A 26839-nucleotide genomic window follows, 5' to 3' on the forward strand; every position below is an offset into this window, starting at 1 on the left:
CGCGGGCTGGGGCTAGGAGGGGATTGGTTTCTACGAAATGTGTACATTTTGCTCAAGTTTATCTTTGGTTCTAAGCAAAATTACAAACAAGATGACATTAAGAAATATTTAGAGGAATTTGAGCATGCGCCCCTGCCGTCAAAGAAGACTGAGGAAAGTTGCCATAAAGTGACACCCCACACGTGTTAGCTTGTAAAGAGCAGAATGTTGAGTATTTACCTTCAACGGCGGATTCAACCCGCTTAGTTGCGTCCCAGATTTTTTAAACATGTTTCACTCAAGCTTTTTTACCACTTTCTCCCCAAATCTGTAATGAATAAAGATGCATGGCACTTTCAGTTAAGTTAAATCGTAGTGAGCTAAATTCTTATTTTTCAAAACTATACTAGTCACCATCTTCCACAGCTCAACGTCAAATCTGTTAGTTTTAGTTAGTATTCAAAGTGGAATTATAGATCATTTACGGATGTTTTGAAATAAGAGACTTTAATATTGGGGGCTCTTAACGATAAAATGACCTTTCCCATTTCCTCTAAATTCCCTGCGATAAACAAACACAGGAACTCTGGTAACTCAGGGGAGGAAATATGCAAATGTCTAATTCAGGGACATGCCGGCTAAGTTCGACTACGCCAGAAACCTGAAATTTTTTATATGGTCTCTGATGCACGGCAGGCCATGTGTTGGGCCGAAATGGAAATGAAAAAACAAAATTCGGGACTGTATGGGTCATCCGACTTTTACGTTTGTCGAGTTTGACCAGAATTCCGGCCGTTTGAAAAGTAAATGTGTTTTTACTGCCCATTGATAACTGTCCCTGAATTGCCCAGAAACTGAAAGAGGAATATCTATCGAAAAGCGCCCTTTGTCCTCGTTCAAAACTTCCGAAATTGGCAGCCAGCCCTTTCTTTCACTTTTTTATTCAGTGGTTTTGATTCCTTTTAATAGAACATTGCAATACTCTAGAAATAATAATGTGTATCATGAACTTTTTATTGTATTTTGTATTTTCATTATTAATTCAATTGATGAAACCAGTTTATCGTGTAATATCCCCATCGACGCAGCACCACAGTTTCTTTAGAAACTTACTCCCTGAAATATTTGATTGATTCCCGGCACTGTTACTTTATTTGAGGTCTGATAAGATGCTATTTCAAATCCAATTAAGATATTTTGATTTTTCCCTGCAAAGGCCAAAGGTGTAAGACAGGTTTTCATTTCAGACGGAAATAGCGGAAATGATTATAAATAAACCTCGTTTTAATCATCAATGCATTACTCACTAGGGACTCCGACTCATTTTGAAAGTATAACAGAGTATAGTAGAGAGATAAAATAAAAAATCTTTTGGTGAGAATCGATTTTGATCGCACATATCAACATTCTTTTAGATTTCAAAAGACTTGTCTTATTAACACCGCAACCATTCTACCGTGACAATCTTTCCTTCCTTACTACATAGTTTCTACACAGTGGAAACTGATATTACCGGTAATTATTGAATGGAACGAGTAGAGAACAGAAACTCAGGAAGACACAAAAAAAAAGTTCCCTAAAGCTGTTTCCCTCTGAATCGAAATCGTTCATCTATCTATCTATTTTTGTAACTTTTGGTTTGACAAAGGAAAGCGATAATAGCCTTTAATTGAAACTGTCTGGGGAAACAGCAGGGTATATAACTAGTACAGTGCGACGGCTACCGCTCATTCACTTCATCTACCCGCCCTGGTCAGATTATCGCAGTTCAGAATGGAGAATCCACAGAATACGAAGAGGGGTTCTTCTCAGACACCAGCTCGGTTGATCTATTTCTGCGTTTTCTTGTCAATCGTTGTTTGTCTATCTTTTGTATTAAGCGTGTACTCTTTCAAGCGTGTGTTGTCGCTTGATAAAGAATTTCACTCAAGAACTGAGTTGAAAGCTAAAGAAGAAGAACAAGTCGCCAGTTCAGATAGAATCGTGGCTGAAGGAAAGGTTAGTAAATAGTTTGCCTTGTCAAAACTGAGTCAATTTCTTCTTAAGTGGCCACTGTAAGATTTTTAAATCAAAGAATCGCTTTAACTTCCTGATCTAAGAGCTTCCAGAGATTTAAACGAAATGGGAAAAAAATCTGAATGCAGTTGTTAAAAATCTCGACGACCACGAGCATGTAAAAGAATATCTAAGTGCAAAGTTAGATTTTTAGAGAACTGCCTCTAAACTGTTGCCACGTGTTTGTAAGAATCTCAGTGTAAGACGTTTAAAAATACAAACGCAAACTTGTTGAAATTATCTTTAAAAAATCATCGTAGCATACTTTTTCCTCTTATGAATTGGCTTCAATTTTTTTTAACTGAACCAAGGCAAGGTAAATATGATTTCCCTCAAAAATAAAGAAATTACTCAATGTTAGTTCTCCAACCGGAAGGAACACACCCAAATAAGTAGAACATACTAAATTGAAAAAAAACAAGGTTGAAGTTGGAAAAGATGAAAAGGAAATGTAAATGGTCAGTTGCAAGCTTCCTTCGTACTAAAATAAATCTATTTTTGTCAAATCTATTGAAGAAAATCGCAATAGTTCTTCTAAATTAAGCCGTTTATTAACTTATTCAAGTTGTGTAAAAACGCGATTTGCTGGCATAGCTAAAAGAATCTTTGCTCTTAATATTTTTGTCGTCAGGAGGTGGATAAACACGGCAGCAGGAAACATCGCTCTCGTAAGTCAAAACCTATATAATACATGTTTCATAGCTGCAGTTTTTCGAGCATCTTAACGTTCTCTGTTTAGTTTCACTTCTTGTTCTATTATTGATTTTTTAAGGTAGGAATCTTCGATTCACTTAGTTTTGTTGAGCTTTTTCGCATGAATCACTGTCCTTGACAGCACTCTTGACTGTATATAATTGTGCAATACTGATTTTTTCAATGTTCACCATCCTTACTTACACAGAACTCCCAGGCGAACGACAATCCTTGGTAAGCACGAAAGCTTAGTGCATGCAGTTTATTCCTTTGAATAAAATGGGAAGCCCGAAATGATTAGATAAAACATTAGTTAACAAAGTGTTGATCTTACAGTCTAATATTTTTACTTTAAACATGATTTAGTCACCTTAGCGGTTGTTGTTTGGCCCTGGAACTCAACGCGTCCTAGGGATTAATCAAAGGCCGCTGAGGGGGCTGGTGACTGATCAAGCCAAGTCGGATCGAGTATCGTAGCGGAATTTGGCCAGCTCTGCTTCTTTACGTAATTGTGTTTTCTCTTCAAATGCCAGAGGTGAAGGTGTTATTGAAATTAACAGGGTAATTAAGTAATATCAACTGAGTTGATAACGTAAATAGAAGAAACTAGGAGCTAGTTTTAGAGGCTAACGCTCGAAACGTCAGCTTTTAAACTCTTTACGGTGGCCAATTTACGTGATCAACTCAGTTGATATTAATTAATCACCCTGTCAATTTCAATGACGCCTTCACCTCTGTTATACTCTCCCACCAACGCAGCACCACAGTATCTCTAGAAACTTACCCCCTCTATTCATTTGTTATAGAAATTCGATCGATGACGATAAATGTAAATTCCTTTCACAAACATGGAAAAAAAACAAAGGTTTACAAGCCTGCCTTTCACAGTACAAACGATTTGATAGAGTTTTAGATCTAACAGTACTTAAGGAAATTTCAATCCAACTTTTATGTATATCATTCTGTGTCGTTTTTAACGTCTCTTTTTTTTGTTTTTGTAGATTCCTGAAAGCATACTTCTTTATGGCAATGGAAAAAGATATGCACTGCAGAGTAAGTAATCTCTGAAATATTTGTTTGACGGAAAATCGTTAGAGACATACCGAAGAACGGATGCTAAGTAGGTTGGTAAATTTATCCTGTAAATGTCGCACAACCGTACCTCGAAAAAGAAGAAGTTGGGCAAACGAGGGTTACTGGATTCAAGTGACTGACTCTCTTGTCGGAAAAAAAAAGATAATTCATATAAATATTAATACTTCCCCCTTGCTTACCCTTAATAATAAAAGATCCTAGCCATTTCCATTCAAGAATTGTATCTGCGCATACCTCAGAAAGGAATTGTGATAGTTAAATTTGCCTGCGTGTAAAAGGTTAAGGACCAGTGTCATGCTGACTGTGTGACTTTCTTTCTGTAATTTAAGAAACAGATGTCGTCACGCAATGGACCAAGGCAAACAAAAATGGAAACAAGATTGCTTATCGTTCCAGTGTAGGCCGCGTCGAGGTGATGAGAGATGGGCTGTACTTTATTTACAGCCAAATGTGCTTTTCTGGAAACAGAAATCAGGACACGGCTGGCCATCGCATTTTTATCAACCACGAAGAAAAGATGACAACCGTGATTGGCCGACAAGACACAACAGTGGCCTGTCGCTATCATGGCGGCGCCTTTTATCTGCGTGCGCACGACACAATCGCTGTGAAGCCAACAGCGGCTGGTCAATACTACATGTCAGCGAAGGGCTCGTTTTTGGGAGTCTTCCTCATCTAGAGTACCGCGAAAATCATCTAGTCTCTTTTCTCTAATTAGAGTTTATGTTTGCCTTGATTTTAGCGTGTGTTAAAATATTAAGCACGACTAGCATGTAAGGTGTTATATATGTAGTTCTTAATTGCGGTCACTTCTTTCCCAAAGCTGTTAAACACCATGTTATCATTAGCAACTTCTAATGCAATAGTACAATAAGAAAATAAAAACATTTGAAGGTTTTGTGGAAGTTCACCTGTGCCTCATGCCAATTTACTAATTAGACAACATTACATACGAAGTATTTATGGTGATTTTAGCGGGCGTCCCTACCATTGAAAAATGCAAGGAAAGTTTGCAGGTAACGACACTCTAGGATTACTAACTAGACAACCCAAACTGAAGTTAATTTCGGACTTTCATCAAATTTCTCAGCCGGGAATAACATGTGTAAACGACCCCATCTGTTACATGTGGGTCAGATCAGGGTTATTCTATTTTAGTTTATCTCCAAAGCTAGCAGAATGCGATTCCATAAGTGACCCCTCCGAAGGTGAAAACTGATCGAACCTTTTTGATCATCAAACGTCGCAACTATAAAATATTCTGTCTTTTAATCAAAACGTCATCCCATTTTTCAAATACAGTACTCTCCCTAAACAAAGTTTAACATTCTTGGATTTAAAAGATTTTAAAATAATCGTTATTTCTCGCCTTCATGTCATTCCTACTGTCCATTTCCTTACTTGTTTTCCAACTTTCTTAGCTAATATCAGCCTGACAAGGGATTTCTTTCCCACACTAGTAGTTTGAATATCTAAAGTCCAGCCGACCTAGGACAGTGAGCTCAGACCATTGTTTGTAACAGCAAGAATGTTGAATATTTACCTCCAACAGTGACTTTAAACCGCTCTATTGCCTTCCATCTCCACAACAACTTTACAACCGCGTGTCGTCCAAGCCACTAACACTTTGTCATAAAACCTGCAGAAATAAAGACGCATGGCGCATTAAGGTTTAAGCGTCGTAAACCAAATTTTGTAAGTTTTCTAATCAAACAGGTCACCACCATTCCTTAGCTTAACATCAAATCTGTCAATTAAATTTGTATTCAAAGTAGAATAAAAGACCATTTTTATTCAGCTGGCTATTACGGGATTTTCAATTAAATAAAAACGTTTCAACATAGGAGCCATTGATGGAGGCTCCTGACGATGTTCTGACCTCTCCTACTCTCCTATGTCCCTTTATTTCCACGCAATAAACAAACATAAGAACTGGTAAACGCAAGGAGTTTGGAAATTATCTTATTTCTCGTTAGATTTTATTCTTGGTAGAAACCTTAAATTAAATTTTCGCATTTCTCAAGGCATTTTGTCACAATGAGCGTCAAAATGTCAATGCGGGAATCGGCCCATAATGAAATAATGTACCCTCCCCCCCCCCCCCATCTATGCCCTTTCTATGACCTTTCTCTATTGCTTTAATTTTCACACGATAAACAAACATAGGAACTTGCAAACGTAGCCAATTTGGACATTATCTTTTTTCGCCGTAGCTTTTTCTTTTTTAGTTGAGAGGGGACCTCAAAATGCTACTACGTGTAAACTGTCTAAAGGACATATACAACCTGTTCTTGAGGGCAGAATAACTTATTTTTATGTGTCGAGTCAAGTTTTAGCTATGAAGGGATGATCAAAATTTTGGAAAAATGCGGCGAGACAAATAGAGTAGTCGGTTCTCCCTATCAAACCTTCGGCTTCCGATTTCGCAGCCGAATTTTCAAAGAACTGGGTATCAGTGAACTTGTTACTGACTAAGCTGAGCCACTGTACAGAAATCAACATGAATCGTAAAATAAGGGCAAGTAAGGGATTTATGATAAAATCATCGCGAGATTATTTACACTGCAAATGATAAAAAGATAAACAATGGTTCTTATTATATTGGACTAGGTCTTATCGTGAAGTCATCCTTCTTCGTAATTAAACATCTTTTCACAACAGAATGAAAATTTACCAATATTTAGCCACAAATTGTAGTTTACGTAAAAACATCTATCTCCATGTCAATTTCACGACCACAATAAGAAAAAGGTGATCGAAATTCTACCTGTAAGATAAGACCGCTAAAAGGAATAAGAAATGATCAACTGGCTTATTATATTTTTTACTGAACGGCTTATGCTAATATATTATTTCCATTCATTTTTAACGTTCAAATAAGTCAAAAAACACCTATAATGAAAATTCTTGCTCGATACCAATTTTGTCTTTTAACAATATGCTTATGAAAACTTCACAAGTCTATATGGTAATAATTATTTTCTGCAATAGAATGCTTTCTGAAATAGAGCTTACGACTGTAATTTGATTCTACAAATTACTTTGTACGTTGTTTACACGCAGTTTGTTCTGTGTCTGTTATTAATGAAGACACCCTTATTTTAAGAGTTCGGGCATGCTGAGTGAGTGACCCCTAGTAACGAAAAAATTCCTTCAAGGTCTTTGCAACAGACTCGTAAGGGGAACTAGCTTAGTAATGCCAGACTTTTGGCCACAAAAGTTGTCGAACTTGAAAGTGCTAAAATGAATGAGAGGACCCATATCGGTATCATTCTTTTTTAAGAAAATAAATCGATTTTGAGGGAAATTACTGAACTCCGAAGGGCAACGGTCGGTAGAGAGCAGACCAGAAAAAACATATTAAATATTCTGCTTTCTGGTAATGAAGGCAGAAATGTAATAACTTCTCTAATTATTTGGCTACGCATTTTATGGTTATCGCGTTATCGGTTTCGCTTCAAAGCTTTTTATGACTAAGAGAGTTTTTGTATATAGAGCTGCCTTCAGATTCATTTTACAGTTAAGTCACCTCTGTAATTTTTCACTGTTGTATGAAAACACCACTCTTTATAGACACGTTTATTTCTTTCCAGAAATATTTCTTGCATTCGACATATATAAAAAAACGGAAGGAATATCTTACACATGATTCACACAAAGCCACGCTGGTTGTTCATTTTCTGGCTGGTTGGACTTTCCTGTTACTGGAGTTGTCGTTGAATCACTCCGTGGCAAAAGGTTTGGTTAATATCTCTTAATTGTCCAGTACGTCCTGTCATGTTTCGCCACGATTTTTTTTTCCATAACTGTCAACTACCACATCTAAAAGTTATAAAAACAACTTGAATACTTCTAAAGTCACGCAGAACCTATGCTTTGAGTACTTCCTCGATCGATGTATCGGTGCAAGGGTGTAAACATTGAGATAGCTTGCGCAAAATATCAATTATGATTCTACTTCTGACCATATACTTCACACAGGACACCCCGATGTACACGACGGAGCAGCAAAGGTGAGTGAGAAACTTTCTCCACTAAGCTTCTCAAATCGTAAGGGCCCGTATGTTGATGGGTGATTTCCTCTGTGCTGTGAGAGGAGTGTTTCACCTATCTTTGCATAACTCGAAAGTTTTGGACGCAGAAAAGGCAAATATCATGTATAATAGATATTTTTTAGATTTCCTGCCTCTAAGACATAGTCATATAAAAACAACGGAGATATAAAACTAAAAGGTGATACAAGTGTATAAGAATACTACTAAGAAATAAAGATCAAACACAGTCAAATTAAGTTTTGCCACAGTTGCGGATCGAGTTTGAAGTTAACACGCAAATTTCTTGGAATAACCTCAATTTGAAAATCTAAAGCCACCCGAAAACTATCGGTAAACTGAAGCGGGACAAAAATGCCTATTTTTCATATAAGGTTTCTCTTATGAGCAAAGGATGCATGAATTTCCGTAGAATAGTACAAAGGTCGCAAAGCCTCCCTTGAAGGCAGCAAGTTTGCATTATTTTCCAAGCACTAGTTCACCTTAGCTTGAGAAACGAGGAACGGTAAACTTAAAATCTTACAGTACTTTTCAGAGATTCGAGAGTTCTTCACTTTATTTCCTTTTCATCTGGGCCGGCTAAGTGTTTATCTTCTGACGAGCTACTACTCACTTCAAAATTTTCCAACACGGCAGAAACATGGCTGTCAAACGTCGGGCATGCGTAAGGGAGTCAATTTGGTCTGCCGCGCGCCGATTTCCCGCGCAAAATGTCAAATGCAATCATAATACACAACCCTTGTCACGCAAAACAAGCCGGAAAAATAAATCGTCCATAAAAGGAAATAAAAATAGAGAAAAGGAGAGCTCAAGATTTTTAGAACGTGAAACCTAGTAAATTATTTGTATCCTGCGGATTTACCATTTTCTTTTGAGGTTTATGGAAAACATCACACGGTCCTAAACCACTGTAACTAAATGGCTTGTGTGTTTTTTATAGCTCCTGGAAGGCCAGTTTGTTATGATATGTAATCAAACACCCCCAACTCAGCTTATCGCGCATTCTAAAGAGTTGCAGTCACGTTACAACCATATTTTCTAAGCTGGATAGGTTAACAAACAGCACGCGCTGTGAGTTCTCCATAACCAAAAGCATTTTATTCCTGATTTCCGAACAGATACTTAATGCACACTTGGCTTAAACGAAACACATGAAATTAGTCTACAGTCATCTTTCGAACATAGTGTCCACTTTTATGTGGTGGGATATACGATGTTCCTGTTATTTTCTAAATAATTCCTTTCGAAAAAAAATCTGATTAACTTGCTAGAATGAAGGATTAATGATAATGCTTAGAATTAATGTTTTAGGAAAGCATTGAGGAAATCACTAAGCCGATGAACGACGAGTGGTACCGCAGAAATAATATACAGTTCGTGTCCCGAAACCAAAACGGTCCTATCATGGGTCACTACCTGAAAATTGATGGAACATCTGTTGTTACGTATGCCACAAGCAAAGATCCAAAAAGTAAGTATATATTCAAGTTTGGCCACTTGTTCAAAGCTTTATTGTCGAAAGGATCGAGATATATGACCAAAAAAAACAAAAATTCAGTGTGAATCAAATGCAGCAGTCTTCGGATGAGGCAAATCTAACAGTGACCGTTACTAAGAATAACGATTCACTATTCAGCCCCTTTGAGGAAAGGTACCAAGAATTGGCTTGCAACAAGCTTGGTCTTCATGCCGTGCATTCTTGAGTTTCCAGCTTTCTATGAAACAGAAAATCTACGTTCTGTAAATTGTTTTTATTGGAACAATTCCAGTTCTTGGGAACCAATCAGTATTAACCAATTGTCCAAACTTTGCAATTTCAAACTCGTCCCCAGGAGCGGGTCTAGAGGCACAGTGTGAACTTTCTCCCCTCCTGAGATGATCTGTCGTTTTCTTATGTAGCTAGAATTTTGCAAAACATTTGTTTACGTCACCCATCAGTTACGTCATTCCTGATAGACCTCTTCTTAAGAAATATTCCGGATCTGCTTCCGCTTATCAATCGTTTTTTTTTTAGTTCCTCTCGAATATAAACCCTGTCATAAGATATACCAATTCATACTCTGACCAAACAGAAGGCGCTGATTTTGTAAAAATGTGAGTGATGTCATGAAACGCTTTCCACTGGTCTTGCCTAAAACACGAAAAAAGCAGAGCAAAACAAAACAAAGCAAATCCAAATCGATCATTTACTGCCTTTCCATTAAGTTGCGTTATTTTTTACAGCTAAACTCAAGTTACATAGTATTCTGGAATTTGTTGGTCAAACGGCTGAGCAAATTGTTATTTTGGAGAGTAGCACAGGTGGAACCGCAGTGGCTGTGAACAAGGGAGATGACACCGTCTTTGTAAAGGTATGACCACCCACGGGGATGCAACTTTGAGGGAGGGGGTGGGGAAAGTTCAACCTAATTACTGAGTAAAACAAGTCAAAATATGGATTAAGGAAAAACAACAACAAAAAAGATTTCAACCCAGGTGTACTAAGAAAAAACCACCCAGCCAAAAAAAACAAACAAACAAACAAAGCATTCATGCATCTCTTGGAGCCCTCATTTCCCCATCCTCCCCCCCGCTTCCACCCTTTCCTCCTTCCCCTCCGATCACTCTTTTGGTAGTCCATCCTCTGAGGAGAATTGTTCAAGTTTCATGAATATCCAAGCACCAAATCCACTCGGTTTAGAACCTTCAATTCCTGTTCATAGCTACCCAAATGATTTAGTTTTTCTCAGTTTTCGACACATTTGGAAATGGTAGGACGCTGACACATAACCGGCTTAAATTCATTTATGGATGCTGGAAATTACTTACTGAATACAATTTGTGAAGTCAAATGCTTCCAAGAGACTTTCTAGCTTAATAACTCTGTCTGATTTGATAATTAATCGAGTGTTTTTTTCCCCACTAGACTCTGTCGACATCTCTGCGCAGTCTTACAAACTTGGATAAAGTGAAAAAACTTTATCCTGAAATTCTGTTTAAAAAAGTACCCAGAGAAGCTGGGAGTAGCCTCTTTTATTTTAAGTCATACCTTAGTGACAAGAGGAGGATTTTGGGATTTGACAACAAAGGTCTTCCAATGAACACTGGACAGGTGACACCTAATTCTTTGGAAAGTCTTTTCTCTGAATTCTAATATCGTGAATAGAAACTAATATCACTCATAAACCGAAGACATGTAGAAATACTATGATCAAGAATAAAAACAGAATGAAACTAAGCAAATGCGTCTCTTGGTTGAGTATGTCTTGTTTTCATCGCTGGAAAACTGCTGTTTCGTTCCAGTTGACAAGAGGAGGATTTTGGGATTTGACAACAAAGGTCTTCCGATGAACACTGGCCAGGTGACACCTAATTCTTTGGAAAGTCTTTTCTCTCAAGTCTAATATCGTGCATAGAAACATAGAAACTAATATCACTTATAAACCGAATAAAACGCAACACTATGCACCTTACCTGAACGGATCCTCTCAGTATATAGGACACTGGGCTAGAATTATAAACCTTAAAGGAAATCACTCGCCATTAAATTCAAGTCTGCAGCGCAGATGAATTTATGAATATATATAGTTTCTCTTTGTATTACTCTAGTGGGAAACGTTTTATTTTCAATTGTATATTGAGAGTAGTCCGTGATCACATTAATTTTATTTAATTTTCTTCTTTGATTTGTCAGACAATTTGCTCAAATCAGATGCAAAACTAAATCCAATCGTAACTTTGCCCTCCTGTTTCCCCACTCTTTTCTTGTTTTTATTATCATTTCGCGTTCGCTCCCTGACACCTTTTCACTTGTTCTGATTACTTGTTTAGATTATTCTGGTTTTGGGCTACAACTAGAAAAGAACTCTAACTTGGAGTCGAATGCTGCTGTTACCGCACCAAATTTCGTAGACTCTCTAATCATACCAGTCACTATCATTCCACAACTTAATATCAAATCTTGTTAGTTTTGGATAGTACTCAAAGCAAATAACAATCATTTCTTATTCTAAGTGGCCACTCACGGGTATTTTAATGATGTGAACGTTCAAATTAAGGGACACTGGGGCTTCTGTCAATACTGTGACCTTTCTCTCTTCCTTTCATTTGCACACGATAGACAAACATAGAAACTTGCAAACGTAGGGAATTTGGGTGTTATCTTTCTTCGCGGAAGGTTTTTTTTTAGTTGAGTGGGGACCTCAAAATTCTACTACGTTTAAAATGTCAAAAGGAGATAAATAACCTGTTCTTGAGGGCAGAATATGTCTTGTTTGTTATATCAAGTGGAGTTGAAGCTACAAAAGGATGCTCCAAATTTTGAAAAAATACGTCAAAACAAAGAAAGTAGCTTATTCTTTCAAGAGCAGAACAGAAATAGAGAACAATACAGAACTTCTCTCCGAGTGTTCAACTCGATAGCTCGCGAGTGAGCGCAGCGAACGACTGAGATGTCTATTTTAACACGAGCAATATTCCATGCAGTTTTAATTCTTATATGAACTAAATCTTGCTTACCCAAGCAAACGACTGAAAAACGGATGGAATATCTTATACATAATTTACATAACGCCACGCGGGTTGTTCATTTTCTTTAGTGGCTTTTTCGCATTTTTCACAGCATTTCGTCACAATAAGTGTCAAAATGTTAATTCCATGTGTCACATTTTCCGCTGATGAAATATGACTTACTTGTGTGAAAATCAGTTCATTAAAAAATTGACAAGCGTTCTATTAAAGGGCCACTAAGGTTATGTAACTCAACATAAATTAACATAATTTGACAAGATTTGACATGACTTGACACAGCTTCACACCACATAATAAAAAACCCGAAGAAATAAGTCCTTCAAGGCCTTTGCAATAGTCTCGTAAGGGGGAACTAGGTTTTTTTTTTAAAAAAAAAACGGCAGACTCTTGGCCACAAAAGTTGTCGACTATAAAAGTGCTAAAATGAGTGAGAGGACCGTTGTCGGTATCATTGTCTTCTCAGAAAGGGACCTAGTGAACTCAGCTTTTTTTTCCGAAGGGCAACGGTCGGCAGAGAGCAGGCCAGAAAAAAATATATTAAATATTCTGCTCTCAAGCAATAAAGGCAGAAATGTTATAACTTCTCTGGTTATTTGGCTACGCATTTATGGTTATCGCGTTATCGGTTTCGCTTCAAAGCTTTTTATGACTAATTTTGTGTGTAGATCTGCTTTCAGATTCATTTTACAGGGGAACAGTTCTTTCAAATGAAACATACAGTTAAGTCACCTCGAGGTGTAATTTTTCACTATTGTATGAAAACACCTCTCGTTACAGATACGTTTATTTCTTTCCAGAAATATTTCTTGCATGGGGCATATATAACTTCCGATTCTTATCTGTACTAAGAAAATATCTCTTATTCAAGCAAGCGACCGAAAAACGGAAGGAATATCTTACACATGATTCACACAAAGCCACGCTGGTTGTTCATTTTCTTTGATGGCTTTTTCGCATTTTTCACGGCATTTTGTGACAACAAGCATAAAAATCTTAATGCCTTGCGTCACACTTACGGCTGATGAAATAAGACTTACTTGTGTGAAAACAGCCCATTATAAAATTGACAAGCGTTCCATAAATTGACTACTGAGGTGGTGTAACTCGACATAAATTGACATGACTTGGCATGATTTGACTTCAATTGACATGAAATGATATGACATAACCTCACACGACATGGTTAAAAACCCTGCTTGACAGAGGGCAATATAGCTTGTTATCAGCCAGGCTTAGTAAAGGACCTTCTCTCGGGACTATCTGAGGATAAACTGAGGCTAAAGGATAAACTCAAACTCAGGAACTCTGCCGGACTGTAAGTTGAATACGTTTTACACTACGATTTAAACTTAATGACTCGACAGTTTTATCGATTTTTCTATGTGTTTCAGAACTAAGAAATGGCTGGAAAAAGCTTATCGTTTCTTTTCATGGCTGGTTGGACTTTCCTGTTACTGGAGTTGTCGTTGAATCCCTCCGTGGCAAAAGGTTTGGTTAATATCTCTTAATTGTCCAGTACGTCCTGTCATGTTTCGCTACGGTTTTTTTTTTCATAGCTGTCAATATCTAAAAGTTATAAAAACAACTTGAACAGCTCTAAGGTTATACAGCACCCATGCTTTTAGTACTTTCTCGATCGATGTATCGGTGCAAAGGTAAAAGCGTAAAGACAGCTTACGCAAAATATCACTTATGATTCTACTTCTGACCATATACTTCACACAGGACACCACGATGTACGCGACGGATCAGCAAAGGTGAGTGTGAAACTTTCTCAACTATCCTTCTCAAATCGAAGGGGCCGTATTATTGATGGATGATTCTCTCTTTGCTGCGAGAGCAGTGTTTCACCTACCTTTGCATAACTCGAAAGTTTAGGACAGAAAAGGCAAATACCATGTATAATAGATAATTTTTAGATCTTCTGCTTCTAAAGCAAGGTCATATAAAGACAACGGAGATATAAAACGAAAAGGTGATACATGTGTATAAGAATACTACTCAGAAATCAAGATCAAACACGGTCGAATTTAGTTTTGCTCTCGGACAAACACGGTTGTGGATCGAGTTTGAGAGTTAACATGCAAATTTCTTGGATTAACCTTAAATTTGAAAATCGGTAAACTGAAGCAGGACAAAAATGCTTATTTTTCATATAAGGTTTCTCTTATGAACAAAGGGTGTATAAGTTTCCGTAGAATAGTCCAAAGGTCGCAAAGCCTTCCTTGAAGGCGGCAAGTTTGCTTTATTTTCCGAGTACCAGTTAACCTTGGCTTGAGAAACGAGGAACGGTAACCTCAAAGAACTCGAAAGTTTACCGAGCCGATGCAATCTCCAAATTGAAATCTTACAGTACTTTTCAGAGATTCGAGAGTTCTTCATTTTATTTCCTTTTCATCTGGGTCGGTAAAGTGTTTATCTTCCGATGAGCTACTACTCATTTAAAAATTTTCCAACATGGCGGAATATGGCTGTCAAACGTCGGGCATGCGTAAGGGAGTCAATTTGGCCTGTCGCGCGCCGATTTCCCGCACAAAATGTCAAATGCAACCATAATACACAACCCTTGTCACGCAAAATGAGTCGGAAAAATAAAACGTCCATAGAAGGAAACAAAAGTAGAGAAAACGAGAGCTCAAAATTTTTGGAACGTAAATCCTAGTAAATTACGTGTATTCTGCTGATTTTCCATTTCCTTTTGAGGTTCATGGAAAACATTAGACGGTTCTAAACCACTGTAAATAAATGACTTGTGTGATTTTTATAGCTCCTGGAAGACAACTTTGTTATGCTATGTAATCAACAACCCACAACGCAGCTTATCGCGCATACTAAAGAGTTGCAGTCACGTCACGACCATATTTTTTAGGCTGGATAGGTTAACAAACAGTACACGCTGTGAGTTCTCCCTAACTAAAAGCATTTTATTCTTGATTTCCGAACAGATACTTAATGCACACTTGACTTAAACGAAACACATGAAATTAGTCTACAGTCATGATATATTCGATGTTCCTGTTATTTTCTAAATAATTCCTTCTAATTATTGCTTTGTCCAGGATGGTGCAAAGTTCATCCAATGATATTTTAAATTTCATCTTATTTAAACGTTTATGAGGTCATATCTGTGATCAGTAAGGGACATATTTCGAAAAAATATCTGATGGATTCGCTAAACGAAGGATTATTGATAATGGTTAGATAACATCATTGGTAATGTTTTAGGAAAGCATTGAGGAAATCACTAAGCCGATGAACGACCAGTGGTACCGCAGAAACAATGAGCAGTTCGTGTCCCTAAACCAAGAAGGTCCTATCTTTGGTCACTACCTGAAAATTGACGGAAAATCTATTGTTACATATGCCCTAGCGACAGATCCAAAAAGTAAGTATATATTCCAGTTTGGCCACATATTCAAAGCTTTATTCGTGAAAAGATCGAGGTACATGGACAAGAAACAAAATTCAATGTAAATCAAATGCAGCAGTCTTCGGATGAGGCAAATCTAACCATGGCTGTTACTAAGAATAAAAATTTACCATACAATCTCTACAGACCGGCCAGATATTCACACTTTTCGCTTTCCATAGTTTTTTATCAATTCAGTTTTTGCGAATCAGCGCTTTTAAAGAATAGTATCAAGACCTTGCAACAAAGCCTTGTCTTCACGCCTGGCATTCTTGAGTTTCAAACTACCCCAGGATATGCTTTTAACATGTAAAGATACTAAATCTATGAAACAGAAAATATACGGCCTTTAGATTGTTCTTATTAGCAAAATTCCATTTCTTGGGAATCAACCAGTATAAACCAACCTGTCGGTACTTTATAATTTTAAACTCTGGTGTTGAGTGCGTCCTCCGTCTGAACCTAGTCCAATCATGTTCATGATTACCCCTTCCTAAGGGCGGATCTAGGGGCGCAGTGTGCACTTCCCCCTTCCTGAGATGACCTGTCGCTTTCTAATGTAGCTAGAATTTTGCAAAATATTGGTTTACGTCACCCATCAGTTTTTTCATTCCTCAGTGATACACCCTTCTCAAGAAATATTCTGATCTGCCTCAGCTTTTCAATCTTTTTTTTAGTTCCTCTTGAATATAAACCCTCCAATAAGACATAATAATTCATACTTTGAACAAATAGAAGGCGCTGATTTTGTAAAAGTGTGAGTGATGTAATGAAACGCTTTCGACCAGCCACAAAACAGCAAATCCAAATCGATCGTTTACGGTCTTTCCAGTGATATCAAGTTGCGTTATTTTTAACAGCTCAGTTAAAGATCCATTCAATTTTGACCAGAAGCCAAAATGCAGCACGAAAATACGAGGTAATTTGTATTTTGGAGAGTAGCACTGGTGGAACCGCAGTGGCCGTAAACAAAAGAGATGACACCATCTTTGTAAAGGTATCGTCACCAACGGGAATCGAACGTTAAGGGAAGAAGGGGGGGAGGGGAGGGGGGTTGGAGAAAGTTCAAGTTAATTACTAAATATAACAAGTTCAAATATGGATCAAGAAGATACAAAAGAAAAAAAGATTTCAACCTATATGAATATATAAGCTCCAAATCCGCTTGGTTTAGAACCTTCAATTCCTGTTCGTAACTACCAAAATGATTTAGTTTTTCTTAGTTTAGGACACATTTGGAAATGGAAGGAGATAATGCTGACACATAAGCGGCTTAAATTGATAAAAGAAAGCTGGCAATTACTAACAATGTGTGAAGTTAAATGCTTCCTAGAGACTTTCTAACAATAATCTAACCCTATCTGGTTTAAGAATTAATCCAGTGTTTTTTCTCCATTAGACTCTGTCGACACCTTTGCGCAGTCTTAACAACTTGGATAAAGTGAAACGTCTTTATCCTGAAATTCTGTTTAAAAAAGTACCTAGAGAAGTTGGGAGTGACTACTTCTATTTTCAGTCAAACCTTAAAGATAAGAGGCGGGTTTTGGGATTTGATGAAAATGGTCTTGCAATGAACACCGGCCAGGTGACGCCCAATTCTGAGGAAAGTCTTTTCACTCGAGGCTAACGTCATGGATAGAAACAGAGAACACACATGCACAGTAAATAGAGTAATTTTGAAATAAAAATTGCCAACGATAATATGGATATGAAACCAAACCGTAAACTCATAAACCAAAGACATGTAGAAATACTGTGATCAAGAATAAAAAGAGTGAAACTAAGCACAAGCGTCTCTTGGTTGAGTATGTCTTGTTTTCATCGACCTTCATCGTTTCCCCTCGGCCCTCGATTCATTTCTTAAAACATATTGAAACGCTACACCTTTGCTAGAAAACTGGTTTTTGTTCCGGTTGCGTTGGTGCTTCAGATACGTAATCAGCTCACTCCCGTGGAAAAAAATTCAACACTATGCACTTTACCTGAACTGATCCTATATAGTATAGTATATAGTATATAGGACACTGGGCTAAAAATATAAACCTTAAAGGTGATCGCTCGCCAATAAATTAACCTCTGCAGCGCAGATGAATTTATGAATATATATTGTGGAATATATATTATATATATTTATTTTTAATTGTATCTTGAGAGTAATCCGTGATCACATTTAATTTTTGTTAATTCCCTTCTTTCATTTGCACCAAATGCAAAACTAAATCCAGTCATGACTTTGCCCTCCTGTTTCCCGCTCTTTTCTTGTTGTTATTATCAGTTCGCGACGGTTCCTTGACACCTTTTCACTTATCTTGATTACTCGTTCAGATTATTCTTGTTTTGGGGTACAATTAGAAAAGAACTCTGACCTGGAATCGAATGCTGCTGTTACCGGACCAAACGTAGACTCTCTGATCATACCAGTCACCATCTTTTCACAACTTAATATCAAATCTTGATGGTTTTCGATAGTATTCAAAGCAGAATAACAATTACTTACTGACTATTTTAAGTGGCCACTCATTGGTGTTTTAATAATGTGAACATTAAAATTAAGGGACACTGTGCTTCTGTCAATGCTGTGACCTTTCTCTAGTCCTTTAATTTGCACACGGTAAACAAACATAGAAACTTGCACACGTAGGCAATTTGGATATCACCTTTTTTTTGAGTGGGGGCCTTAAAATGCTACTACGTATAAACTGTCAAAAGGAAATAAATAACCTGTTCTCGAGGGCAGAATATGTCTCGTTTTTTGTGTCGAGTCAAGTTGAAGCTACAGAAGGATGACCCAAATTTTGGAAAAATGAAAGAAGGTAGTTTATTCTTTCCTGAGCAGAGCAGAAAAATATATCAAATATTCTGCTACCTGGCAATGAAGGCAGAAACTAAATGACTTGTCTAGTTATTTGGATTCTCCTCCTTTATGGTTATCACGCGATCGGTTTCGCTTCAAAGCTTTTTATGATTAAGAAAGCTTTTGTATGGTCTGACATCAGTTTTTTAAAATGTGGCTTAGAAGTAAGTCACCTCGAGGTGTAATTCCATTGTTATATCTCACTACAATTCCCTTGAGAAGGATATACCACTCTTTACAAACACGTTTACTTCTTTCCAGAAATATTTCTCGCATGCAACATATATAACTTTCCGATTCTTATCTGTACTAAAAAAACCTTACTTTCTCAAGCAAACGACCGAAAAACGGAAGGAATATTTTACACATGATTCACATAACGCCACACTGGTTGCTCCTTTTCTTTGGTGGCTTTTTCGCATTTTTCACGGCATTTCGTCACAATAAGTGTCAAAATGTTAATGCCTTGTGTCACACTGATCAGATGAAATAAGACTTACTTGTATGAGAATAAGCCCATTATAAAATTGGCAGGCGTTCCATCAAATTGACTACTGACGTAGTGTAACTTGACATAAATTGACCTGACTTGACAAGATTTGACATTAATTGACATTAAATGATATGACATAACCTCACACGACATAGTTAAAAACCCTGACTTAGAGAAGGCAATATAGCTCGTCATCAGCCAGGCTTAGTAAAGGACCTACTTTCGAGACTATCTGAGGATAAACTGAGGCCAAAGGATAAACTCAAGCTCAGGAACTCTGCCGGATTGTGAGTTGAATGCGTTGTCCATTACGATTTAAACTGAATGACTCGATAGTTTTACGTATTCTTCCATGTGTTTCAGAACTAAGAAATGACTGGAAAAAGCTTATCATTTCTTTTCATGGCTGGTTGGACTTTCCTGTTACTGGAGTTGTCGTTGAATCCCTCCGTGGCAAAAGGTATGGCTAATATCTATTAATTGTAGTGAGTAAACGTTCTGTCATGTTTCGCCACGGTTTTTTCACTTCCTCTCATAGTTGTCAACAACCACCTCTAAAAATTACACAGCACTTATGCTTTTAGTACTTTTTCGACCAACGTTTCGGTTCAAGGGTGTAAACATGAAGAGAACTTGCGCAAAACATCACTTATGATTTTACTTCTGTACATGTTCTTCACACAGAACACCATGATGTACACGAAGGATCAGAAAAGGTGAGTGTGAAACTTTCTTCATTATTATCTCGAAATTTCTAAAAGTTATTAAATTAAGCACAAATCTTCTTTCAAAATATAAATTTTAGACACATCAACACTTGAAAACAACGTTTATCGGCCGTAGAATAGTCCAAAGGTCGCAAAGCCTTCCTTGAGGTCAGCAAGTTTGTTTTGTTTTTCAAGCATCAGTTCACCTCGGACTGAGAAACGAAGAACGGTAAACTCAGAGTACTCGAAAGTTTACCGAGCCGATGCAATCTCCAAGTTGAAATCATACAGTAGTTTAGAGAGTCTCGAGAGTTCTTTACTTTATTTCCTTTTCATCTGGGCCGGCTAAATTTTTATCTCCCAAATGAACTACTACTCATTTGAGAATTTCCAAACATGGCGCAACATGGCTGTCAAACGTCGGGCATGCGCAAGGCAATCAATTTGGCCTGCCGCACGCCAATTTCCCGCGCAAAATTTCAAATGAAACAGTAGTAAACAACCCTTGTCACGCAAAACGAGCCGAAAAATAAAACGTCCAAAGAAGGAAATAAAGGTTGAGAAAACGAGAGCTCTAGGTTCTTTAGAACGTAAAGCCTAATAAATTATGTTTATCCTGCTGATTCATTATTTTGTTTTGAGCTTTACGGAAAACATTACACGGTTCTAAACCACTGTAACTAAATGGCTTGTGTGTTTTTATGGCTCTTGTAATACAACTTGTGAAATAAGTCTTCAGTCATCTGTCGAATTCAGTGCCTACTGTTGTGTGATGGGATATAGATATCCCTGTTATTGTCTATATAAATCTTTTTAATCATTGCTTTGTCCAAGAGGGTGCATAGTTTATCAAAAAATGTTTTCAAATTGCAACTTATTTATATGTTTATGATGTCATATCTGTCATCAATAAAACATATATTTCGGAAAACTATCTGATGGTTTGTTTAAATAGAGGATTATTGATAATGGTTAAAGTGAACGTTTTAGGAAAGCATTGAGGAAATCACTAAGCCAATGAACGACATGTGGAACCGACTTACTTCCCAAATAGTTTCTCTAAAGCAAAACGGTCCTATCAAGGGTCACTACCTGAAAATTGACGGAAAATCTGTTGTTGCATATGCCACAGGGACAGATCCAAAAAGTAAGTAGATATTCAAGTTTTGGAACATGTTCACAGCATTATTGCAAACAAGGTTGAGTTAAACGGCCAAGAAACAAAAGTTCAGTGTTAATCAAATGCAGCAGTCTTCGGATAGGAGGCAAATCTAACAATGGCCGTTACTAAGAATAACATGAAAGGCGCTTATTTTGTAAAAGTGCAGGTGATGTCATGAATCGCTTTCGACTAGTCATGCTTAAAAAACGAAAGAAAAAAAAAACAAAATAAAACAAAGCGAGTCCAAATCGATCATTTTCTGCCTTTCCATTGATATCAATTTGTGTTATTTCTGACAGCTCACTTAATGGTCCATACTATTCTGCACTTAACTGCTGGTCTAAACGTCGAACAAATTGTTATTTTGGAGAGTAGCAGTGGTGGAACCGCAGTGGCCGTAAACAAAACAGATGACACCGTCTTTGTAAAGGTATCACCACCCACGGGGATAAAATGTTAAGGGGGTGGGAGGGAGGGGTGGGAAAAGTTTAAGTTATTTACTAAAGAAAACAAGTCAAAATATGAATTTAAAAAAACAACAAAAACAAACATAAAAAAAGATTTCGATCAAGTAGTACAAAGATAAACCCATCCAAACAGACAAAAATAAAACCGAAAGCATTCATGAATCCATCCTCTGGTGAGAATTGTGCAAGTTCCATGAATATCCAGGCACCAAATCCGCTTGGTTTAGAACCTTCAATTACTTTTCATAGCTACCGAAATGATTAAGTTTCCCTCAGTTTTGGAAACATTTGGAAATGGCAGGAGATAACGCTGATACATAACCGGCTTAAATTCATTTACGGATGCTAGAAATTACTAACTGAATACAATGTGCGAAGTTCAATGCTTCCCAGAGACTTTCTAACAATAATATAACCCTATCTGGTTTAAGAATTAATCCTGTGTTTTTTTCTCTAATAGACTCTGTCGACATCTTTGCGCAGTCTGACCACCTTGGATAAAGTGAAAAATCTTTATCCTGAAATTCTGTTTAAAAAAGTACCCAGAGAAATTGGGAGTGACTACTTTTATTTTGAGTCATACCTTAGTGGTAAGAGGCGGGTTTTGGGATTTGATAAAAATGGTCTTCCACTGGACACCAGCCAGGTGATACCTAATTCTTTGGAAAGTCTTTTTGCTACTATCTAATGTTATTGATAGAGATAGAGAATACATATGCACAGTAAATAGAGTAATTTTGAAATAAAAATTGCTATCAATAATATGGATATGAAACCAAACTGTAAACTCATAAACTGAAGGCATGTAGAAAGACTGGGATCAAGAATAAAAAAAAGAACAAAACTAAGCACATGCGTCTCTTAGTTGAGTATGTCTTGTTTTCATCGACCTTCATCATTTCCCCTTCGTCTTCGATTCATTTCTTAAAACATATTGAATCGCTACACCTTTGATAGAAAACTGGTTTTTGTTTCAATGCGTTGGTGCTTTAGATACGTAATCAGCTCACTCCTAAGGAAAAAAATGCAACACTATGCACTTTACCTGAACTGATCTCCTCATTATACAGGACACTGGGTTGGAAACTTGAACCTTAAAGGTGATCGCTCGCCAATAAATTCAGCTCTGCAATGCAGATGAAAATATGAATATATATAGATTTCTCTTTGTCCTACTCTGATGAGAAACGTTTTAGTTTTAATTGTATCTTGAGAGTAATCCATGATTACATTTAATTTATTTGATTCCCTTCTTTCATTTGCACCAAATGCAAAACTAAATCCAATTGTGACTTTGCCCTCTTATTTTCCCGCTCTCCAGACAGTTTTCTTGTTTTTATTATCAGTCCGTTTGGGCACCTTGACACCTTTTCACTTACCCTGATTACTCGTTTAGATTATTCTTGTTTTGGGGTACAATTAGAAAAGAACTCTAACTTAGAATCGAATGCTGCTGTTAACGGACCAAATTTCGTAGACTCTCTAATGAAACCAACACCATCTTTCCACAACTTAATATCAGATCTTGTTAGTTTTCGATAGTATTCAAAGCAGAATAACAATTACTTACTGGCTATTCTAAGTGGCCACTCATTGGTGTTTTAATAATGTGAACATTAAAATTAAGGGACACTGTGCTTCTGTCAATGCTGTGACCTTTCTCTAGTCCTTTAATTTGCACACGGTAAACAAACATAGGAACTTGCAAACGTAGGCAATTCGGATATTTTTTTTTTTTGAGCGGGGACCTCAAAATGCTGCTACGTGTAAACTATCAAAAGAAATTAATAACCTGTTTCTGAGAGCAGAATATGTCTCGTTTTTTGTGTCGAGTCAAGTTGAAGCTACAGATGGGTGATCCAAATTTTGGAGAAATGCGGCGAAACAAAGAAAGTAGTTTATTCTTTCCTGGGTAGAGCAGAAAAATATATCAAATATTCTGCTATCTGGCAATGCAGGCAGAAATTAAATGACTTGTCTAGTTATTTGGATTCCCCTCCTTTATGGTTATCACGTGATCGGTTTCGCTTCAAAGCTTTTTATGATTAAGAAAGCTTTTGCATGGTCTGACATCTGCTTTCAGAGTAATTTAACACGGGAACAGTTCTTAATAATGTGGCTTACAGGTAAGTCACCTCGAGGTGTAATTCCATTGTTATATCTCACTACAATTCCCTTGAGAAGGATATACCACTCTTTACAAACACGTTTACTTCTTTCCAGAAATATTTCTCGCATGCAACATATATAACTTTCCGATTCTTATCTGTACTAAAAAAACCTTACTTTCTCAAGCAAACGACCGAAAAACGGAAGGAATATTTTACACATGATTCACATAACGCCACACTGGTTGCTCCTTTTCTTTGGTGGCTTTTTCGCATTTTTCACGGCATTTCGTCACAATAAGTGTCAAAATGTTAATGCCTTGTGTCACACTGATCAGATGAAATAAGACTTACTTGTATGAGAATAAGCCCATTATAAAATTGGCAGGCGTTCCATCAAATTGACTACTGACGTAGTGTAACTTGACATAAATTGACCTGACTTGACAAGATTTGACATTAATTGACATTAAATGATATGAAATAACCTCACACGACATAGTTAAAAACCCTGACTTAGAGAAGGCAATATAGCTCGTCAGCAGCCAGGCTTCGTAAAGGACCTACTCTCGGGACTATCTGAGAATAAACTGAGGCCAAAGGATAAACTCAAGCTCAGGAACTCTGCCGGATTGTGAGTTGAATGCGTTGTCCATTACGATTTAAACTGAATGACTCGATAGTTTTACGTATTCTTCCATGTGTTTCAGAACTAAGAAATGACTGGAAAAAGCTTATCGCTTCTTTTCATGGCTGGTTGGACTTTCCTCTTACTGGAGTTGTCGTTGAATCCCTCCGTGGCAAAAGGTATGGCTAATATCTATTAATTGTAGTGAGTAAACGTCCTGTCATGTTTCGCCACGGTTTTTTCACTTCCTCTCATAGTTGTCAACAACTACCTCTAAAAATTACACAGCGCTTATGTTTTTAGTACTTTTTCGATCAACGTTTCGGTTCAAGGGTGTAAACATGAAGAGAACTTGCGCAAAACATCACTTATGATTTTACTTCTGTACATGTTCTTCACACAGGACACCATGATGTACACGACAGATCACGAAAGGTGAATGTGAAACTTTCTTCATTATTATCTCGAAAATTCTCAAAGTTATTGAATTAAGCACAAATCTTCTTTTAAAATATTAATTTTAGACACATCAACACTTGGAAAACAACGTTTATGCGGGCGTAGATAGAATAGTCCAAAAGTCGCAAAAGCCTTCCTTGAAAGCAGCAAGTTTGCTTTATTTTTAAGCATCAGTTCACCGGGCTTGAGAAGAAACGAAGAACAAAAGAACGGTAAACTCAAAGTACTCGAAAGTTTTCCGGAGCCCCCGATGCAATATTCAAGTTGAAATTCATACAGTAGTTTAAGAGGTTCGAGAGTTCTTTACTTTAATTTCCTTTTTATTTGGGCCACGGCTAAATTTTTATCTCCTAATGAAATTACTACTCATCTTGAACATTCAAAACAGGGCGCAACATGGCTGACAACACGTCTGGGCATGCGCAAGGCGGCAATCAATTTGGACGCCGAACGCCAATGTCCCGCGCAAAATTTAAAATAAAACAGTAATACACAACCCTTGTCACGCAAAATGAGCCGAGAAAATAAAACGTACAAAGAAGGGAAACAAAGGTAGAGAAAACGGAGAGCTCTAGGTTCTTGAGAGTCTTTTTCTTTTTTAATTTGCCCAAGTAAATTACGTGTATCCTGCTGAATCATTATTTTGTTTGGAGCTTACGGAAACATTACACGGTGCTAAACCACTGTAACTAAATGGCTTTGTGTTTTTTATGGCTCTTGTAACACAACGTGTTTCTGACCAGTCTGAAAAATGCCGCCCAGAATTAGTCACATTAGCACTCGCACATGCGCAGACGTTAGACACAATGTGATTTCTTCACACTTTGTTGAGGCTTTGAATCAATACTCACAACAACAGCTAATGGCGCATGCTAAAGAGTTGCAAGTGACGTAACGACCGTCTAGGAGGCATAGGTTAATAAACAGTGCGCGCTGGAGTACCTAATTAGATAAGAGTGTGTTTATTCTTCATTCCTGAACAGTAACTAATGCCAGCACTTGGCTTCACACGAGACAGATGAAATTAGTCTTCTTTTAGTCATCTGTCGAATTCAGTGCCCACTGTTGGGTGATGGGATTCTAGATATCCCTGGTATTGTCTATTAAATCTTGTAATCATTTCTTTGTCCAAGATGGCGCATAGTTTATCGAAAAATGTTTTCAAATGGCAACTTATTTATATGTTTATGATGTCATATCTGTCGATCAATTAAAAACATATATTTCGGAAAAATATAGCTGATGGTTTGGCTAACATAGAGGATTATTGATAATGGTTTTAATGAACGTTTTAGGGGGAAGGATTGAGGAAATCACTAAGCCGATGAACACGACCAGTGGACCCGCCTTGCTTACCAATATGGTTTCTAAAAAGGAAGACGGTAATGGTCCAGGGTCACTACCTGAAAAATTGACGGAAAATCTATTGTTGATATGCCACAAGGGGACAGATCCAAAAAGTAAGGAGATATTCAAGTTTTGGAACATTGTTCCACAGCTTTATTGTAAACAAGGTCGAGTTAAAACTAAGAAAAAACATGAAAGGCGCTCGCTTATTTTGTAAAAGTGCGGGTGATGTCGATGAGGGGGGGGGGGGGGGGGATCGCTTTCGACTAGTCATGCTTAAAAAACGAAAGAAAAAATAACAATTATATAATGTTTAAAAAACAAAGCGAGTCGCAAAACGATCATTTTCTGCCTTTCCATTGATATCAGATTTGTCGTTATTTTTGACAGCTCACTTAATGGTCCATACTATTCTGCACTTTAATTCGGGTCTAAACGCCTGAACAATTGTTTATTTTGGAAGAGTAAGCAGTCGTTGGAACCGCAGATGGCCGTTAAAACAAACAGATGACACCGTTCTTTGTAAAGGTATAACCCCCACGGGGATGAAAACCTTAAGGGGGGGGGAGGGCGGGGGAAAGTTTAAGTTACTTTACTAAAGAAAAAGTCAAATGAGTGGATTAAGAAAATAAACAAACAAAAACAAACCTAAACAATAAAGATTTCGATCAAGTAGTACACAAGAAAAACCCCATCCAAACAGAAAAAAAAAAACCGAAAGCATTCATGAAACTCTTCCCTCCCTTCCTTCCCCCCTCCCCCTCCTCCACTCCCAATAATTTTTCTGATAGTCCCATCCTATGATGAGAATTGTGCAAGTTC

The 26839-nt window shown here is 37.3% G+C and overlaps 2 protein-coding genes and 1 long non-coding RNA gene across 3 annotated transcripts in view; 2 read left to right on the plus strand and 1 right to left on the minus strand.

Moving 5' to 3' along the window:
• Positions 1 to 1715: 1715 nt before the first annotated feature.
• LOC131786063 (uncharacterized) lies at positions 1716 to 4717 on the plus strand. The gene is made up of 5 exons (XM_059103084.2): positions 1716 to 1977; positions 2666 to 2702; positions 2936 to 2961; positions 3729 to 3780; positions 4152 to 4717. The coding sequence occupies exons 1-5, from the start codon at positions 1753 to 1755 to the stop codon at positions 4499 to 4501; spliced, it is 690 nt and encodes a 229-aa protein (XP_058959067.1). The 5' UTR covers positions 1716 to 1752; the 3' UTR covers positions 4502 to 4717.
• Positions 4718 to 7477: 2760 nt separating this feature from the next.
• LOC136281726 (uncharacterized) overlaps positions 7478 to 26839 on the minus strand; it is a 39378-nt gene continuing 20016 nt past the window's right edge. Inside the window, exon 3 of the long non-coding RNA XR_010717935.1 lies at positions 7478 to 7644. This is a non-coding gene — a long non-coding RNA (uncharacterized lncRNA). The remainder of the gene's footprint in view (positions 7645 to 26839) is intronic.
• Positions 13796 to 17612, plus strand: LOC136281615 (uncharacterized). Its single transcript, XM_066168271.1, has 5 exons — positions 13796 to 13871; positions 14109 to 14140; positions 15609 to 15768; positions 16653 to 16789; positions 17192 to 17612. Exons 1-5 carry the CDS (start codon positions 13814 to 13816, stop codon positions 17417 to 17419), a joined length of 615 nt encoding a protein of 204 aa, XP_066024368.1. The 5' UTR covers positions 13796 to 13813; the 3' UTR covers positions 17420 to 17612.

The sequence above is a fragment of the Pocillopora verrucosa genome, chromosome 6 (assembly GCF_036669915.1).
Source record: "Pocillopora verrucosa isolate sample1 chromosome 6, ASM3666991v2, whole genome shotgun sequence".
NCBI classification, from domain to species: domain Eukaryota; kingdom Metazoa; phylum Cnidaria; class Anthozoa; order Scleractinia; family Pocilloporidae; genus Pocillopora; species Pocillopora verrucosa.